Source organism: Gasterosteus aculeatus, chromosome 16 (genome assembly GCF_964276395.1).
Source record: "Gasterosteus aculeatus chromosome 16, fGasAcu3.hap1.1, whole genome shotgun sequence".
In the NCBI taxonomy this organism is placed as follows: domain Eukaryota; kingdom Metazoa; phylum Chordata; class Actinopteri; order Perciformes; family Gasterosteidae; genus Gasterosteus; species Gasterosteus aculeatus.
In genome coordinates, this window is record NC_135704.1 from 9,465,325 (window position 1) to 9,483,510 (window position 18,186).

Sequence of the window (18,186 nt, forward strand, 5' to 3'; positions counted from 1 at the left end):
GACACTTACAGCGACAAAGTAGTTTGAGGTGAGAGGTGAAGAATTTGATGTACTAATGAAAATTATCATTTATTTTCCTGTCTAAAGTCGTATTGCATGACTGATATAAAATGGGCGCTTTGGTTCTCTGTGTCCAATGACAATGCAATGATGTGTCAATCATGTAATATTAACCATGTGACAAAACTGGAGTGATGTTTTATTTAGTTGTGGTCTTTCTTTTGTTCCTTCTTGTCTTTCTTTTTGTTACTTGTTTCAGATAGTGACATAGTATGAACTGCAGTGGTAAACAAAGGCTCGGTCGAAAAGGACACAACAGAATAAACACCTCCAGTATAATGGAGAAGGCCCTGGTTTGTTCTGCGAAGTCACCATCACCATGTTGTCATGAAACTGTGTATCTGTAGTGGTTGTGTTCATTCATTTATACCAAGCTGTTCGGGTCAAATGCCAATGAAAGAACTACTGAGAGATTCTTTACAGCCCAATACAAAAAAAATGGATGGATATCAATTTCTGGATGAATATATCCCTTGATGGCTCATCGCCAGCATTAGATGTCAGATATTTCACTCAACTTACCCATCAAATATGTTGTTAAAAACATTTAGGGCTCACAGCTGGTGCTCTTGCAGCTGAAAGGTGAAAGGTTGCATGCACGTGTCACGTTGAGTCACTCTCCGTCAGCGCACTCTGCACACGTCTGCCTCAAAATTCAGATTGCACTAAATGTAGTCCAGTAAGCCAATGAGCTCTTTCTTCGTGGACTTATGGGTTGCCTGTGTGTAAACAAACCCATAACCTTCCTCACGGGCGCATAACCTTAGTATTGCTATGATCCAGGCTTGATGCTGGCCTGTTCCTGTATTTCAGTGCAGTTGTTGTTTGTTGTTCTGTGTTTTGCATATGTCGTCATGTTTTCATGACTTTCAAGTCAAGACTAAAAGAAGACATACTCATCGTGCAGAAGCTGAATGTTGATTGTTTTTTGGTTTTGTTATTAATGTCTCTGATTTGGATACATAGGTGTTTGTGTTTACTTTGTTTGCTATCTGATACTTTTTTACCACTTTTCTTTAGGAATCTGCGTCATGCAGTCGGATTCAGTTATTATTATTATTAGTTTTCACATAATATTCCTTTAGGCTGCCTCCTTATATTCCTTAAGACTGACTGTAAGGTGCATTCCAGGTGCATTCTCTGCTAAGTCAGGAAGTGGTGGTCACTATAATAACTAAAGGTCAACAGCCCCTCACATATTAAAAAAGGTTCAGGCAAAAGGACCTGGCCTTTTTCTAGAGATTCCAATCAAAACCTGCGCTCGGATTCATATTTGTGTGTCCAGTGTGTTAGCAAGATGCATGAAGCATCTCCCGTCGGCCACAGATCTCAAGCACGTTTCTGGGAGTTTTTTTTGTCACACATAGTGAAACCGATGGTGTGTCACAGGATTGGCCAGCTCACACCCTCAGCTTTTGTGTCTACCTATCACACAATAGCAGCGCTGCTTTTTCCCACCGTGGGTTTGATAATGAAGACAAAGATGAATTGTCCTTTTCTTGGTTCACCCTGAATCAAGGACATAAAGACGCTGAACTTCCCCTTACAGATGAATGAACACTTTAGTCCAAGCTTCTAGTCTAGTATATCTAGTATAATCTACTATAACTGATAGTATTTTTATTTCTCATGATAGCGTTCCATAATGTTCCTCTTCCTGATCCACCTATACTTATTTGTGATTATTCTGTTATGTTATTGACAAAACAGAACTAGACACATTGGCACCAATAGGATTCATTGTAAATACACTCTTAAATAAACATTTGGATCACTTTATCTGCCGCCTTGGCTCCTATGTACTGATATAAGGCAAACAAATGCCAAAGTCTTCATAACCGTAACAAAAAATGAATGAATACTCTAATAATTCAGAAAGTGCTTTGGGCTTTCAAACAGGTGCAACGGTTCCCTTCCGGCAGGCTGACCAGGAGAAACCTGTCTGGGTGTATTAAAAGAAGTTAAACATTTCACCAACCTGGTTTCAAGAAAAGCACATTGTGAACCAAACCAGCAGGAAATAGTTTACTGGTTGGTTAAGTTTTGCTTGTTCTACTTTGCCCAGCAGCTATTTTTTATGAGTTATCTCGCAATCCTTCAGCCCCACAGCGGAAGAACAACATCTCATTATAAATGATGGCACACCCACATAAAACCATCAGCGCTGTTGGATTCCGTTTTACTCATATAGAGTATGTGAAGAACAGAACAATTATGGAAAAGGTATCAAAGGGGGGGACGTCAATGGCTACTTATAGTGAGCCACAATGTTTCATTACCAGTTATCCGAGTCATAAAATCGCCTTCTCAATTGAATCGATCGAGCGCTCTGAACAACACTGCAGTCTTACTGATGACGGGGAGACGTTGGGGGGGGGGCTAAAATCTCCAGCCTGCTACCATGGAAACACCACACGAGAAATGTGGACGAGGCGTTCAGGTTCTAGTCTGAACATGAGGAAGCAGCAGAGATGAGTTTCACCGTATTGCTGCCACAGCAGCTGTGAGATCCTGTCGCGTCTTCCTGCATGCGAGAACAACATGTGGAAACAGCCATTGTTTTTGCCCCCCCAGAATTTCCTGCTAAAGAAAGAAAATAGGAAATTACTTGATTTGCTGCCATTAGGAAGAGAAGTTTATCATTTTGTGGTTGATGTTTATTGTATTGGTTTTAAAACATAAGACACTGACACACTTGGAAGTCAGTTTATTGGCATCAGCAGAATCTCATGTTATATATTTAGAATAAAAAAATTGAAGTGTGAGAAAAGAGGTCTTGATCATTCCTTCTTCTCACATCGTGACTCATTGCTGCACCGCAACTCATCACGGACGGCAAGATTATTCACATCCTGTACAAACCGTCTCAACTCAAACATGGCCACAATCAGCCCGTTGCCATTAAGCCTTCCTCATGCTACGTTTCATAGCCAATAAGATCGCAGCATCCCGACTAATTACTGTAATTCATAGTACGGCATTGTTTGCTGTTTTGTATTCTTCACCACATTTCCATTTCACTGTTGTTTATGCTGTGCCATCCTCCGTTATGCGGCAAAGACCCGGTGAGTTGACCAGGGGAGACAAGTCAGATAGATGAAAGGATGGTTTAATATTGACGGCTGGTCTGTAATGATAAAGCTTTCACAGAGTATTTTCTTTGATTGATCCGTACCCGAGGAGTTTCTGCCCTCGGAATAAACTGGACTCCAGCCCCGGTGGCTGATGAGACGGATAGAACGATGAAACGATGAATCTGCAAGAGACTTGATGGGAATAGGGAAGCGGAAGGGACATGAACGCACTCAAGGTACCAGACCATTCTTTTTAAAAGCAGACGTTAGTGTGAAGATAGGCTAACCGCGGAATCGTGTCACTGTGCTATCAGATTAAAGCCGACCAGCTGATAAGACCAGCTGATGTCATGACTGTCATGTCAAAAGATGACAGCGAGTGAGTCATGAGTGAGCATGCGCGAGAAGAGTAATGAGGAATGATCATCATCATCATCATCAATAATCATCTCTTTACAGTTACTGACTGATTTTACACTCAAGCTTTTATTCCGAGCCAGTCAGGGCGGTTTCATTCTAAAAGCACATTATGTATATGTATGGTTATACGCTGTCTAGGCGTCTGTGTGGTGTTTGGTAGGTTGCGGTCAGTCTCCACCACAGCCGGTTCAGAGGCGCCCGTCACAACACCGGCAAGTGGCCTCTTGGTGCATCGAGCAAAGTTCATCCCCAATCGGCCCTTGGTGTCATTTGCGTCCCTTTCCACAGGCCGTTATCAGGTCTTGGGGCAGTTCCACATAAGAGCGTCCATGTGCATGATGCAGCATAAATGGCGGTTGCCAGGAGAAAATTGGCTGCGGCGGCACACACACACACACATCACTTAGTTTAAAGTGAGGGGAGAGTAACAGGAGAAGGCAGTGTCGTAATGTGTAATAGTGTTTTTCCGAAGGAACACATTGTTATAGGACACTGAGGAGCTGTTGTGTGGCAAGATTGCAAATGAGAGGGAGGGGGGGGGAGGGGGGGCAGCTGGCAACACAGATGTGATGGATTGTTTTGGTGCTCCTTAAGGACTACGGAAAAACAGACATGTCACTTTTCCCACACTAAAAATGCAGCCTCTCGAGGATGAAATTGAACTTGTTCCAATCCCTCTGCAGACCTTATTACAGCGGAGAGGTTATTGTCAGTTCTTTAATTTCCCTCCCCACAGGAAATGGTCTGTGCCACACAAGCTAGAACAGGTTCTCTGTTAACAGATTTGGCGATCGCCTCTGCAGAGCTGTGGTTTCCAGTCAATGAGGTCAGAGGCGTCTGTTTACTCAAAGAACGCCATTACTGATGCAGCACAAGTGGACAGATTTGTTCTTATCAAATGATAAGTTGTGCAGGCGGTCAAATCGTCCAGTCAGTGTGCAAAGAAGGTTCTCTTCAGCCAGAGACAAAGATGTCTGCACAGCACAGCCAGCATTTGGTTAGTTTCAGAACACAAGAAAGCTCACATGAGCATTTCCTTCTGGAGTAGCTACAGAATTGCAACCTTTTCAAAATAAAACTTTTCCCTTCACCCTTTACTTTTGAAGGATGTGCCTAAGTGCACAATCAGCAGCTGCTGTGATGGAAACTAAAAGAGAGCAAAGCATGCTTGAGAGGGGTTAAAAAAATAAAATACTAGCCAAATGTGTCGGAGAGCCCAGGGTGGATTTATGACAATCCGTGTAAAACCACAAGGACACAAAGTCAGTATACATTTTTATTCTGCGTATTTAACAAGCTTGTGCATTCCAGATTCTTACAAAAAGACACTGCTCGCCATGAGAGCATGCACACAGTGGCCAGACGGTTTACAAATGATTGGGCAAGTCGTCCCCCCACCACCACAGGTGTTCCATGACACGTCCCCCAAACACCACACGTGAAGATGCATCCACAGCAACAGATTAGCAGGAACCCATGCCGACAAGCCACACTCCCTCACTGTGCAGAGGGTCATCGGCCGAGCGGCTTGGCAGACATGTTTTTAAGTACCGCAGTTGGAATACACAGAGTGACAGAAGAGTAGTAAGGCTTGTGGAATGTACAATGCACAGCGCTTCATTATGAAGTCTTCTCCTGGTCGATGGCTGGAAGAGAAGAAGACGTTAGTGTCACTGGAAGGTTGGCAGACACGGCAGAATCAAAAGGGGGTTACAGCAGGTACATCACATACTTTCTTTGGTAGGCAGGGTGTTTTTCTCCTGGGTTTCGGTCTTCTTCAGCTTGGTCTTGTCGAAGTTGGCGACTTCCGAGACGTCAGGTTTGTCAGCCATTTCTGCAGAAGGTTCTAAAAACGAGACATGGGAACCCGAATGAGTGGCCCTTCAATTAAAAAAAAAAAAAAAAAAAAAAAAAATACTGGCAGCTGTTCACCGATCAGAATAAAGAGCTCGAAAATAAAAACCGTCCCATCTACTTGCAAATTTACCCAAAATTTACCCAGAAAGTATGTGATGTACCTTTAATGTGAAAAAACACGCCTCGTGTGCGAGTGTTGAAGATGCTTTAGCCAGACAGTGAACGCGTGAGGCTGAGGAGGACACCGCCCTTCAATGCGATCCAGACGTGCGCTGCTTTCACTAGACGACCCCCCCCCACACACACACACACACGCACACGCACATCCCCCCACCTCCTGAACAAAAACCCGGCTAAGAAAAAGAGTCGCATGGGTAGTCCAAACGAACGAGTCGGGAGACAAACACCCAAGCGTGAGACGGTTTTGTTTGGGACACCCTTTCACCCCAAATACGCGCAGTTACCTCTGCAGCGCCGCTTTGAGGAGCTCGCGCCATCGGGAGATTTTTCCAATTAACTCCGGCGGCTTTTAGAAGACACCTCGAGCAGCTCGCGGGGAGCCTAGACCGCGCGAGCGAAAGGCTCCCCCTCAAACAATCATCGGTAAAAGGTTGAATAAAAAACAAATCATGACGCCGGAAGCGCACTCACCTGGGTTTGCGCTGTAGTGACGAAGCGATGCGCGTCTCGTGGGCACAGGAGCGGAGTGATGAGAGCAGCGTGCATCGCTGAATAAATACTGCGCCGTATGCAAATAGCCGTCTGACGTCACGGCCTTTGTCGCTAAACGCCTGCTTTTGTGTACTGAATTGATACTGATTTGATTGAACGTTTATGTAATTATCCAACGCCGATTATACAGTAGTCGTCTTTTAAAATTAGGCATGCTTTTTGAATTCATGTGAGGGAAAAGAACTGCAACCACGGGAATTCGCATTTAAGTGAGTGGCCTCACCATCCCTTTTACATTTCCCCCTTTTTTGTGCCACAAAGCCGGTAGAAATGTAGCCCGCAGTGTGGCCAGAGCGGTATAATAAATTGTATTGTTTAGTTTTAATCTGCACAAAGCGTCCTATTAGACGTGTATCTGAGGGCGCCTCCCTGCGGTGAGGCAGAGGTATAACCAGGAAGTGGAGATAGATGGGGATTTTCTTGTGGCTCTCATAATGACTTGACAGTGAGGCTTGACACACTAGAATTAGGCCTGTGACTTCAAATGAAGGGTAACGCAGCACACGTTAGTCTTTTACAAAAATTGTGTTGATTGAACCTTTTATGGGCTGGAATGCAAAAAGAGCACCGATTTTAACGCTTGTATGGTGTTCGGGTCTGTGGTTCCCGTTTTCCTTTTTTATCAAAACTATATTAATATGATTCATTATTCTTTCAAACAGACTTATCTTGGCTTTTATATGATAAATATATATTTTAAACCACATTTACACGACCACACACCGTAACACAACATCACATGCATCAATTTTGGGGAACAAAATGAGCTGCTTAAGAAGAAGCTGACTATGGTGGGAACGATGAGAAAAAACATATGTAAAAACAAAAAAACAAACCCCATACAAGCTTTAAATGAAATCAATTTATTTCACATAATCTATTCCACACAATATATTTATTACTACTAACAACTATTAACAAAAGTATTATCAATGTCTTTGTTTGTCTTCAGCTAAGCCCACGACAAAGTGATACAAGTTGTAAAAGGACCACATCAGAGTGAACATAGAACAAGCGTTTTAGACAGGGTCAAAATCTTAGTCAGAACTGAACCCATCGAGGGTCATTGGTTCACTTGACGGTGAAGTACTTTTTATAAGTCTTGTTGCATATCGCCTGGTTGTCCACTTTGACCACGTTCCTCAAAGTGGTCCAAAACCAGGGCTCTGCGGCAGGTGTTTTCGGCCACTCCAAGACACTTTTCCTGCACATCCTCTTCCTCAGGCGCAGGAAGTGAGAGTTCTGCAGGACGGGTTCCAGCATCAGCAGGACGATGACGTCCTTGTTTTCATCAAGCAGTCGTTGGTGGGCCAGACACATCGCCAGCTTGAACACCCCGGTCTTAACATAGGCCTCGGTTAAGACGAACAGGGTCTTGCTACTGTACCGGATGCTCTGGGAGAGGTTTTCCACCAGTGGGGCTCCAAGAGCCCAATCCCTCTCCTCCAGACACAGAGGAAGATACATATCTCCTTCCTCCTCCAGTTTTACTCGCAGATTCGTCATCACCCACTCAGAGACATGTGGATCTCTGGTATCGTACATCACGAAGACACCGTAGACACTGTCTGGTGAGTTCAAGGATTTGTATCCTTTCAGCTTGGCTTTCATATAGTGAAGCACGTAGGAAGCATCCCAGTAAAATAAGTGAGCAAGTGTTGCCACAAACATGAAAACAATAATAAAGGAATTTGTGAGGATGTAGATCATGAACGCCTCACTGTCATTTACACACTGATCAATGCCAAAGTAGATCAGAGCATTACCCTTCATGTTGGCTGGTGTGTCGCACGTTACCTTGGAGGTCAGTCTGGGGATCTTTACATCACTGTTTTCAATCCACAGAATGAAATCTAATGAATCACAGGTACACTGGAATGGGTTTCCCTGCAAGAACAAGGTCTGAATCTGTGATTCAGGTCTGGATTGGAAGGTGGATTCATTGATTGTAGTTAGTTTGTTGTTGCTAAGGATCAGAGTCGAGAGGCTCCTGGCGCCCTTCAGAAACCCGTTCTCCAAGTGGAAAATGTGATTATGACTCAGGTCAAGGTAAGTCAAAGAGATGTTTAGGTTTATACCTGTCACATTATATATGTTATTGAAGCTCAGGTCTAAAATTTGTAGCTGATGGAAACGCATCAGTTTGTCCCATCTAAAATCAGTCAGAAAATTGTGATGTACGTGTAACATGGTGAGGTTAGGTGGCAAATATTCATAAACATTTTCTGGAATCTTTTTTATGCAGTTGTGTGATATATCTAAAATTGTCAAATTAGTAAGATTAGTAAAAAGCATTTTGTAGCTGCCAAATTCTTCTTTCCAAAGAGTCCCGAGTAAATTATGTGAAAACTGAAGTTCTGTTAGTGATTTGCTGTACATCCTTTTTGTTGTCAACCTGGAAATGGAATTGTGACTCATATTCAGCACCCTGAGAACCGGCAGATTTTTAATGAAATTTAAATTAAGCGTTATCCCAAATTTCTTAAAGTAGTGGTCATTGTTACTGAGGTCCAGCACTTGTAGTTGCTTTAGTTCTTTGAAGGCGTTGTTATAGGCCAGATCAATCTTATTGAATGAAAGGTCTAGGTATGTCAGATTTGGCAGCAAGGAGAACTCTGTTCCATTGAGTGCGGCTGAGAATCCGTTACTGGAGAGGTTGAGGCATGCGATATCCCCATAGCCCTGAAATTGCTCGCGAGAAATGAAGAACAGATTATTTGAGCTGAGGACTAGCACTCGTCCAGAGTTAAAGCACTCTTGTTTGATAAGGAGGTGTGACAGTTCAAAATCTCTATTTTCGGGATACGTGAGCGGTGGAATAAAGAGGTCTGACCCCTGATTGTATCCGTAAGTTAGGTGTGAGCTATTTTTCCCTGGGATTGGATACAGCCTGTTTTCTGCGAGGTATAACATTTTCAGGTGGCGAAATTGTTTGAATATATTGGAATCAGATTGGATAATGAAGTTAGTCCCCAGGTTCAGGGCAGAAAGGTTGTAGAGACCGTACAGGGATTTGAGCGTGTGCGATCCAATATTCTGAAAGACCAAACCCTCCAAATGCAAAGTTCTGAGATTTGAGAGTTTTGAAAACTCTTTTGAGAGATGTATTGTCACAGGGTAAAGCATTAATGCAAAGTTGAAAGAAATATCAACTAGTTCTAATTTTGGAAGATGTCTTAGAAACGTTGCCTCGCCAGTTATTGTTTTTAATAAGAAGTTGAAGGACAGGAACAACTCTTTAAGCTCGCTTAGACTCTCAAACCAGGAGGGATTCAGGTGGTCCAGTGAGTTTCCACCCAAGTTCAGAGTTTTAAGCTTTGTGAGATTCTGAAAAGCATTAAGATGGATACTGAGAGAACCATTTTGGCAAGGAACACATGGAAATGGAGCATTTTGACATCTTGGACAGTTCCCTTCTATTTTCAGAACTTCTAAATTTGGTAGCCCCAGGAAAGCGTCTCCAGATATGGCCTGGATTTGGTTTTTACCCAGCTTCAACATGATTAATGAATTGGGTAATCCAACGGGAACTTCTGTTAAGTTGTTGGAAGACAAGTCCAGATGCTGCAGTTTGTGCATGACTGCAAAACTGTCTTCCCTAATCCTGACAGATTTCCCACAAGGGTTCCCGCTGTAGCAGTTTCTGGATAACATCAAATGAGTCACATTTCTTAAGCCATTAAAGCTCCAATTTTCCGGCAAAGTAATCTTGTTAACACTCAGGTCTAGGGTTTCCAGGCTGAGAGGGAGATTCTTAGGAATCTCTGTCAGACCGATGCACATCAGCATCAGGTGTTGAAGTTTCGTCAGATTTTTGAAAGCATTCGCAGCAATCGTCACAGTTTTGTTTTCTTTCTTGTTTGCCCAGCCGAGATTGAGTCGAGTCAGATTCGACAGGTTGGAAAATGAATCAGCCCAAATATTCCCTATGTTGTTGTTTGACAAGTTAAGTTCAGTTGCGTTAGCGGTTATCCCATGAGGTACCATATACAGACGACGGTCATGACAGTCAAATAGGACCTCTGAGTTATTGTAGGCTCTGACGTCACAAGGGAACTGTGCTCTCATCCATGTAGGTTTACATGCAGCAGGTTGGATCTCATGATGGGTACACAGGGAGAACAGCAGCAAGTGCATCCATCGTATGACGGCCTGTAGGTGAACAATAAAAACAGTGAAATCCAGTATTACATGTATATCATACACTACATCAGGCATTTAGTGTTATTGTAATAGTTAGAAGGTATCATTACAGCAAAAGCAAAACCTGCTTCAATGTTCATATGGGCACCCGACTAATGTTTTTGGACAGACTTAACAAATTGTCAATCGACCCATGAGCGCAGTGAAAATGACTTTTTCCAAATGGTACCATGTGTAACCAGCAGGTGGCAGCTCTCTGCAGGTCGAATATCCTCCCAGCCATCTCTCAATTGAAATAACTTCCCTTTGCAGATGGAAGTCTGTCAACCCGCTTAAAACCAGACAATGTAACTAAGTACGTCATTCCGTCTCCAAAAAGCCACAAATTCTCACTTTTTCCTTTTATTCCCCATCAGCTGCTGTAGATCGCTAAGAGTGTTTCACAGTGGGAGACACTATCAGATATATATATATATATATATATATATATATATATATATATATATATATATATATATATATATATATATATATTCTGTGCCTGTGACTATTTGCGCTCTTTACTGAGGCTGTGATCTTTTCCGTCAAGGATATATAGATAACATGGAAATAATCTACATTTAGCCTCCTAATAAGATACCAACCTGACACCTCATCTTTGGAAATTACAGTTTAAAATGTGGTCTGTGGGTTTGAAGGATGGTTGGCTCTGCAGCATGAGTTTATAATCACAAGTCCACTCTTTCACTGTTACTGTCTTAGCAATAGGGATACGGATAAGAACAGAGAAGATTGGATATAGTTTGTTTTCCACAAAGTTGTGAGTAAATTTTAATGTAACACACCAGTAGAAAAAATGCCATTGAACAGTTTTTAATGTGTCAAAGCATACACAGCTGCTTAAAGTATGATCTAGTGCCATAAAGTAATGACAAAAACACAAAATCACTACGAATTACATTACACATTCAATGAAAACGCACATCAGGGTAACCAGAAAATCTATAACGCACCCTGATGACGTCTGAGCAGAACATTTAGTATACTTTTAGTAGATACATGCTATAAAATGGGCCAATATTACAAATGAAGTCCAGAGAAACGTACAAATAAAACTCACCATTGTGCCTGTACTGTTCAGATTTCTTATGAAAAACTTGAAAAACCCTTAAAAAAAGCGACGTGGCACTGTGCAATCTTTCTTGTAAAATTGCAAATGAACTGTAAAAAAATGTCCGTCTTGTGTGTCGTGAAGTTACCGCAGGTAAAGATATCCTCCTCAGACTAGGTTCTAGGAATTGTAAAGCCTTTAAAATACAAGTAAACCTTGTTGCTGAAGTCAAGGGGAACAAACTGGCTGGCGCTCACAATGTGCTTCTCTGCAAAATGATGAAATGTGAATTGAAGAAGTGAATCTCCTCCAGTTCCCCTTTTCATGTGTTAGCGCTGTTGTTGTCGTCTCAAATTGAAAGCTATTGTTTTCTGTGTAGATGGCCTAGAGTCTCTATGATGGGACATACATTGCAGTACACTTGTATTTTGAATTATTATTTCAAAAGCACGCATAATAATAAAAAGCAATGACGTGAAGTCATTAGAAAACAAATCGATTAAAAAAATTGCACTCAGAAAAAAGCACTTTTGAGATATGACTCAGAGGGGACTCCTGGTGGGATGGGGGACAAAGATTAGGTTGTTCATTTACAGAAGTATATTCAGAACAATCCTAAATTAAAGGAGGAACCAAGTATTTCAGTGTATTGCCTTTTTCCTTCACAGCGTCTCTTTAAATAGATTGTTGTACTGCTTGTGACTTTCAGTTGCTAAAACACTTCTCAAGCTAAACCAGAAGTACAGCTGGGCCTGAGGGTTTGTTGGCCACTCCAGCACCGACCGCTTAAACAGTCTCTTCCTCAATCTCAGGTACTTTGAATTGCAGGCCACTTTCTCCAAGAAGATCAGCACAATAACGTCATTTTTTTCGTCCATCAGCCTTTGGTTGGCCATGTAAAAAGCTGTCTTGAAGTTGCCGCTTTTGAGGTAGCTGCTGGTGAGAATGAACACGGTCCTCTTGCTGTTGTGGATGCTCTGGGAGAGGTTGTCGATCAGGGGGCAGCCCGGGATCCAGTCCCGTTCCTCCAGACACAGCGTCAGGCGGCGGTCCCCGCGCTCCTCCAGATGAGCGCACATTTCCTTCATCACCCACTCTGTCACCGCCGAGTCCTCTTTGTCGTACATCACAAAGGCATCATAAGCGGAGCTTTGGGAGCGCAGGCGTCTGTACCCTTTGAACTTTGCCCTGCAGAAGTGGTAGATGTACCAGACGTCCCACAGGAAGAGGTGGCTGGAGATTGACAGTGTGAGGAAGCTGAGGACCAGGGAAGTCATCAGGGTGTAGAGGGTGATTGACAGGTAGCTGTGCTGGCAGGCCAGCAGGTCAACTGAGATCACAGATTGACCCCTCTGAGCCCCCGGGCTAGCGCATGTAACATCCGTGGCCAGTCTGGGGATGGTCACTGTGGTCCTGTTGAGCCACGTGATGAACCAAGTGGCGTTGCAAGTGCACAGGAATCTGTTGTTGTGCAGAAGCAGCTTTTGCATCTTGTCAACGACGTCATCTGGAAAGCTGGATTTCTCAATGTGCTGGATGTGGTTGTAACTAAGATCCAGGTATTCTAACTTGTGGGCATCCTTGAGGAAATCTGGCGTGAGTTTTAGAATTTGGTTTTTATGTAAAAGGAGCTTCTTTAGGGATTTGGAACAGATTGACAGCATGGGGGGGACAGAAGTCAAACTGTTTCCACTGAGATCTAAGACTTGCAAAGACTGCAGAAGCTGCAGTTTCTCCCAATTAAAGGATTCATCTTTTAATTGGTTGTTTTTGAGGTAGAGCTCAGATAGCTTGTCTGGCAAACCGCTGAACACCTCGGGTGGAATGAAATTGAGGTTGTTTTGAGAGATGTCGAGGACAGTAAGATTGAGTAAGTTTTTGAAGTAATTGACATATCTGGTGTCCCCGTCCCTCCACAACATATCTAACCGGTTATTTCTGAACTCTAACCTCTCCAGAGATTGACTTTCCAGCTCCGTGTTGGTGGAAGTGGAGATCTTGTTGTTGTTCATTAGCAATACCTTGAGTTTTTTCAAATTCCTAGTAAAATTGAGCATATGTGTCAAGCCCTCTGACTCAAAGTAATGGTTATTGTAACTTATATCCAAGATGACCAGATTTTTCAGCTCTTGAAAGGCAGTGGAGTACAGCAGATCCAAGCGATTGTAGGAGAAATCTAGGTATTGTAAATTAGTCAGATATGTAAACTCAGAGCCGTTCAGACTTTGGCTCATTGCATTACCAGACAGATTGAGGCATCGCAGCTCTCCGAGATTTAAAAATCTGGAATGCAAGAAGAATATGTTGTTTCTGCTCACATCCAGGGTTTTGCCGAACTGACTGCAATTCTTGTTGACAAAGAATGTGATTTTTCCGAGTTCTTTATCTTTGTATTTGCAGCTGCGGGCGTATTCATCGTATCTGAAGTAGTGCATCTCTCTCACTTCCTTACTTTGGTACTGAGCTGAGGCCGACATGGGCGACCAGTACAAGGGCTCTCCACCCGAAAAACCCACACCATCCAGGCCGTCGGAGGGGGATGAAATCTTGTTGTCGGACAGACTGATTATTTTAAAGCTTTTTAGTTCCATCAGAATACTTAAATTTGTCATTTTAATAAAATTTGTTCCAAGGTCTACGACCTCTAAGTTCGGGAGATGTTTCAACGGGGCGATGCTCTCCGACTGCAGCTGCTGAAACACGAAGCCCTTCAGCCTGAGAATCCGCAGGGATTCCAGGTAGGAGAAACTGCAGCTCAGCCTCAGTGTTTCAGGGTACCTCTGAAGCTCGTAATTAAACGAAAGGTCCAATTCCTCCAGTTTCCCAAGATATCGTGGGAAGTCTGTGAATCCTATCGCTCTCGCTAAAAAATTCGAAGAGAGATCCAGCTCTCGCAGCTCTGGTGTGCTGGCGAACCACTCGGACTGCACACATGTCAGCGAGTTGCTGTGCAGGCGCAGCGTCGTTAGCTTCGTCAACATTTTAAAAGCCGCCTTGCTGATATTTAGCGGGGAATTATTTGGGCACGGGATACATGGGAAAGGAGCGTTGTAACATCGTGGACAGTTTCCGCTTATGTCCAGAATCTGAAGCTCAGTGAGGTTTTTGAAATCGTCACCCGTGACGACTTGGATGTTGTTGTTGTAGAGGTACAACTCCTTCAGACTTGGTGGTAGTTGATGTGGAATGAAGGATAAGTTATTTGACTTAAGACACAGCAATGTTAAATTGTTTAGCTGTAAAAATGCACCATCCTCTATAGCATATGAGGCATTGCATGGGTTACGGTAATAACAGTTTTGACTCAGGTACAGCATCTGAATATTTCTAATCTCGGAGAGGTTGACTTTAGAAATATTATAAATGTGATTCACTTCCAAACTGAGCAGGATCAGGCTTTGGGGGAGGCCCTTAGGTATGGTGTAGAGCTGATTGCCATCTAGGTAAAGCGCTCGCAGCTCCTTCAAACTGGCAAAGGTGTTTTCCTCTATAATCACACTCTGAGTGCACATGCGATCCTTGGGCCCGATTTTAATGGGCACACAGTTGCACCTCATGTCGATTTCTTTCAGGTTCTCCAGAGCACTAAAGGAGGTGGAGTTTAACTTAGGAATGTGATTGATGGTGAGCGTCAGATTGGTCGTGTCTCTCGGGATGCCTCGGGGGATTCCTCTGAGGCTCCGCTCGGTGCAGTCGACCGTCACCGTGCTGCCATTGTGGCCCTCGACAACGTCACATGGCAGAGTTTTGGGGTAAGACACAATGGCCGTTGTTATTGAGAGGCAACACCACGTTGCCAGCAGTGCCACACACATCTGTATGGAAACACAGGTGGTTCACTGATGATACAGTTACCATAACTAAGGAAACACACACACGCAGTGCACATATAACGCACGCTAGAAACAACAGATATGGCAACAGGTACATGCTTGCTTCTTACGTTAATTTTACCGCCCTTCTGATGTCAAAGACAACCAGCCAGCTCCCGACTTATGACTGTAAATTATAAGGCAAGGCAGTATATGAACAAAGATAGATAATATTCACCAGTTGGAAGAACATCGTCCCTGAGAGTGTCGAGCGAGGTCCTCCTACGAGTGTTTGATGGCGTAGTAAAAGAAGCTCAACGTTGGTGCTCAGCTCTAAGGTGATGGGATGAAAGTAACAGGTGGCCGGTTAAGCCCACGTGTGTATAGTTAGGCAGCATCACTTCCTCTTTTTTAACTAATCACACGCATCTGAATGTTCCATCTTTTATAATGTGTGTTTGATAACGGTTGACTGATCTTGTGTGATTACATAATAGAGTAAACAAGCTTCACGGAAAGGTTCCTCTAAAGAGCTTCCCTTTATAGGGGATTATAGTCCCTCGCTCTTTGTTCAGCGAGGTGGATGGGTTGTGAGTTATTCAGCGGTCCAAGAGCTGTTTCATTTCGGGTTCGCCTGCATGAGAAAGTGAAACCCAAGTTCTGGTTTAGGCTGAGCAGCTTACATGTGAACATGTCCTTTGCCAAGGACTTTGTGGCTATGCTAAGCTGCTATAGGATGGACTGCGGCGCACATAGCCTACAGACATTTGTGGATGCACCATATTCATTTGATGATCATGTAGCTTTTCATTTAGTAGCATCTGTTTACATTTGGATTTGAACAATGCTTTGGATCATTTTTAAATAACTGCTAATAAAATTTTCAGCATCGTCATCTGTGCTAATGAAGTTTTGTGGTCACTAGCAAATGCTAGCATGCTAACTAGCTGGACTAAGATGGTGAACACGCTACAAAAACATCATCATCATTAATGCAGAAAGCATTACCACCACTCAGGCGTGATTATATGGTAAAATCATTCATAGTTGTAAAATTGGTATAAATTGGGAAATTTTCACATACCAGTGCAGAGATACAAAATACGTAACTGTATGGGAGGTAAACACAACAGACACAAATAATTTGAGAGGACATTTAAAGAGTTTTAATGATGTTGACAAAAACCCAGGAAGGACTCAGTGCTTGTGTGTAAAGTAATGATTAAATTGAGGTGAATCTAGCAAAAAAAAGGTCTTGCTTGATTGAACACGTCTTGTCCTGTGCAATAATTTGTCAAGAGCTGTATAGTGTATGCATTTCTCTAACATATATATTCTTAGAATGTATAAACAAAGTAGCAATAAGGTTGTATTACTCTACATATTAAATCCCTAATTTAACATATAAATCATAAAACATCTTCCCTTTTATATGATATAAGATAACATACTAGAGAGCCGGGTCATATGCTTCTTCCTGGAGGCCTTATTATAATCTATTTAAAACTATTGACTCTTTTGATTTAGATTTTTTACTTTCCATAACAAAATATTATATTTACAAGGCAAGTTTTTTTCTCACAGCAGTTCACATTGGTTGTTAAACCCATGTCCCTTATGTATGGCTTTAAAATCAATAATTAGGACAAAAGTTCATTTGTAGAGCAGTGTTTTCAGTGAGTGAGTCAGTGCGTCTATAACAGCGGACATGGTGGAAGAGTCACGTGTCAGTGCATTCACACTTTGGTCACAGGGGGAACTTCCTGAAGCCGCCTCGGCCGCTTTCAGCAGACGCACGTAGTTCACGGCGACCTCCTCCACTTTGGCCACCACCTCACGCCGCTTGCTCTCGGGGCTCAGGCCTTCCGCGAGTGACATGCAGGCTTGCGCTAGGCAGCACAGTGTGTGGAAGCTGTGCGTCAGAGTGAGCAGTAACTCCTCCGGGCTGCTGTACTCCACGGCCATCTGACCGCACGCCCGGCTCAGCGCCTCGGCCTGCGCCGACAGCAGCTGGGAGAACGTCTCCACCCCGTCCCCGTTGACCTCGCGTTTCTCACCGCGGGACGGGCGCCCGGGACCGGATCGCAACACGCCGACCATCTCCATGGCATCCTTTCGCGCCAGTGCGAACCCCGCCTGCAGGCTGTAGGTTTTCCCCTTCATGGAATTCACGCGAGCTAGCCTCGCTTCGAGGCTGGTGTCGCGCGCAGCTGAAAGCGCGTTGCTCTGCTGCGACTTCATGGCTGCGCTTCGCTTGCGATTGACAGGAGCCGAGTTGACAGAGAACGGAGCATGTGAGGGCATCTTTCCGTCTTCATCATCACAATCAGTGGGGTTTTTTTTGCGCAGGAAGCAGTGGCCGAAGGGCACGCGGCGCCTCCACATTGGCCTGTGTGCATCCAGCCTGGCAGCTGTTGACTCTGGCAGCAGGGAGGACTTGAGCGGCCTTTTGCTAGACAAATTGGAGGCGACTGAACCTTGGGAGAAGCTCTTGGGCAAGGTTTTGGCCGAGAATATCCCCTGTGCGTTTGGGGGAGCTTGTGACTGGAAATTCCGACCACCACTTTTTCTTGAGAGTGTGGCCGTGGTCTTTTCTAACAGCGCTTCTAAGCTCCTGGAGACCGGCATTATGGTGCTCCAACTGGTCCTGGGCATCGTGTCCCTGCGTGGCTTCCCGAGGCTGCTTGTTTTAGGGTCACACGGAGATCCGCTTGAGGGGAAAGCCTGGGCGTGTGGGACGGGCTCTGGGCTGGCCAGTGTTAGCCCACTGGGCTCTGTGCTACTTCTTAATGATGACAGTGAAGTGGTTGTGGTGGTGATACTGGTCTCCTTACAGAGAGCTAAAGATGACTCTTTCCCAACCTTCACCAGCTGTGTGCAAGCTACACTAGGGGTAGATGGAGAACAGAGAGAACTGTTAAGCATTTCACATGTAACATTAATAGTGACAAATATACTTTGTATGTACTATTTACAC

At 43.7% G+C, this 18,186-nt stretch overlaps 4 protein-coding genes across 11 annotated transcripts in view; all 4 read right to left on the minus strand.

Annotated features, from left to right (window-relative positions):
* Positions 1-4,817: 4,817 nt before the first annotated feature.
* On the minus strand, positions 4,818-6,196 carry tmsb4x (thymosin beta 4 X-linked). The gene is made up of 3 exons (XM_040201335.2): positions 6,063-6,196; positions 5,287-5,400; positions 4,818-5,200 (listed from the first exon to the last, which is right to left on the minus strand). The coding sequence occupies exons 2-3, from the start codon at positions 5,384-5,386 to the stop codon at positions 5,175-5,177; spliced, it is 126 nt and encodes a 41-aa protein (XP_040057269.1). The 5' UTR covers positions 5,387-5,400; positions 6,063-6,196; the 3' UTR covers positions 4,818-5,174.
* Positions 6,197-6,990: 794 nt separating this feature from the next.
* tlr8a (toll-like receptor 8a) lies at positions 6,991-15,529 on the minus strand. Of its 2 annotated transcripts, none has more exons than XM_078090390.1 (2): positions 15,448-15,529; positions 6,991-10,295 (listed from the first exon to the last, which is right to left on the minus strand). In XM_078090390.1, exons 1-2 carry the CDS (start codon positions 15,460-15,462, stop codon positions 7,215-7,217), a joined length of 3,096 nt encoding a protein of 1,031 aa, XP_077946516.1. In that variant the 5' UTR covers positions 15,463-15,529; the 3' UTR covers positions 6,991-7,214. The 2 variants fall into 2 exon arrangements, with proteins under 2 accessions (XP_077946516.1, XP_040057266.2); XM_040201332.2 differs by lacking the exon at positions 15,448-15,529 and adding an exon at positions 11,407-11,676.
* LOC120833811 (toll-like receptor 7) lies at positions 11,089-15,627 on the minus strand. The gene is made up of 2 exons (XM_040201331.2): positions 15,448-15,627; positions 11,089-15,212 (listed from the first exon to the last, which is right to left on the minus strand). The coding sequence occupies exons 1-2, from the start codon at positions 15,460-15,462 to the stop codon at positions 12,060-12,062; spliced, it is 3,168 nt and encodes a 1,055-aa protein (XP_040057265.2). The 5' UTR covers positions 15,463-15,627; the 3' UTR covers positions 11,089-12,059.
* A 733-nt stretch (positions 15,628-16,360) lies between these two features.
* LOC120833809 (FERM and PDZ domain-containing protein 4) overlaps positions 16,361-18,186 on the minus strand; it is a 28,286-nt gene continuing 26,460 nt past the window's right edge. For all 7 annotated transcript variants that reach the window (XM_078090388.1, XM_040201326.2, XM_078090387.1 and 4 more), the window contains one exon: positions 16,361-18,091. In XM_078090388.1, the coding sequence (XP_077946514.1) occupies positions 16,863-18,091 (1,229 nt within the window). In that variant the 3' untranslated portion in view covers positions 16,361-16,862. The remainder of the gene's footprint in view (positions 18,092-18,186) is intronic.

What these genes read in the sequence shown, in the direction of transcription:
- tmsb4x (XM_040201335.2), bottom strand. Translation starts at nt 5,386, where the DNA reads ATGGCTGACAAACCTGACGTCTCGGAAGTCGCCAACTTCGACAAGACC. An exon ending in CACCCTGCCTACCAAAGAAA is followed by an intron (nt 5,201 to 5,286) that starts GTATGTGATGTA and finishes CTTCTCTTCCAG; the next exon opens with CCATCGACCAGGAGAAGACT.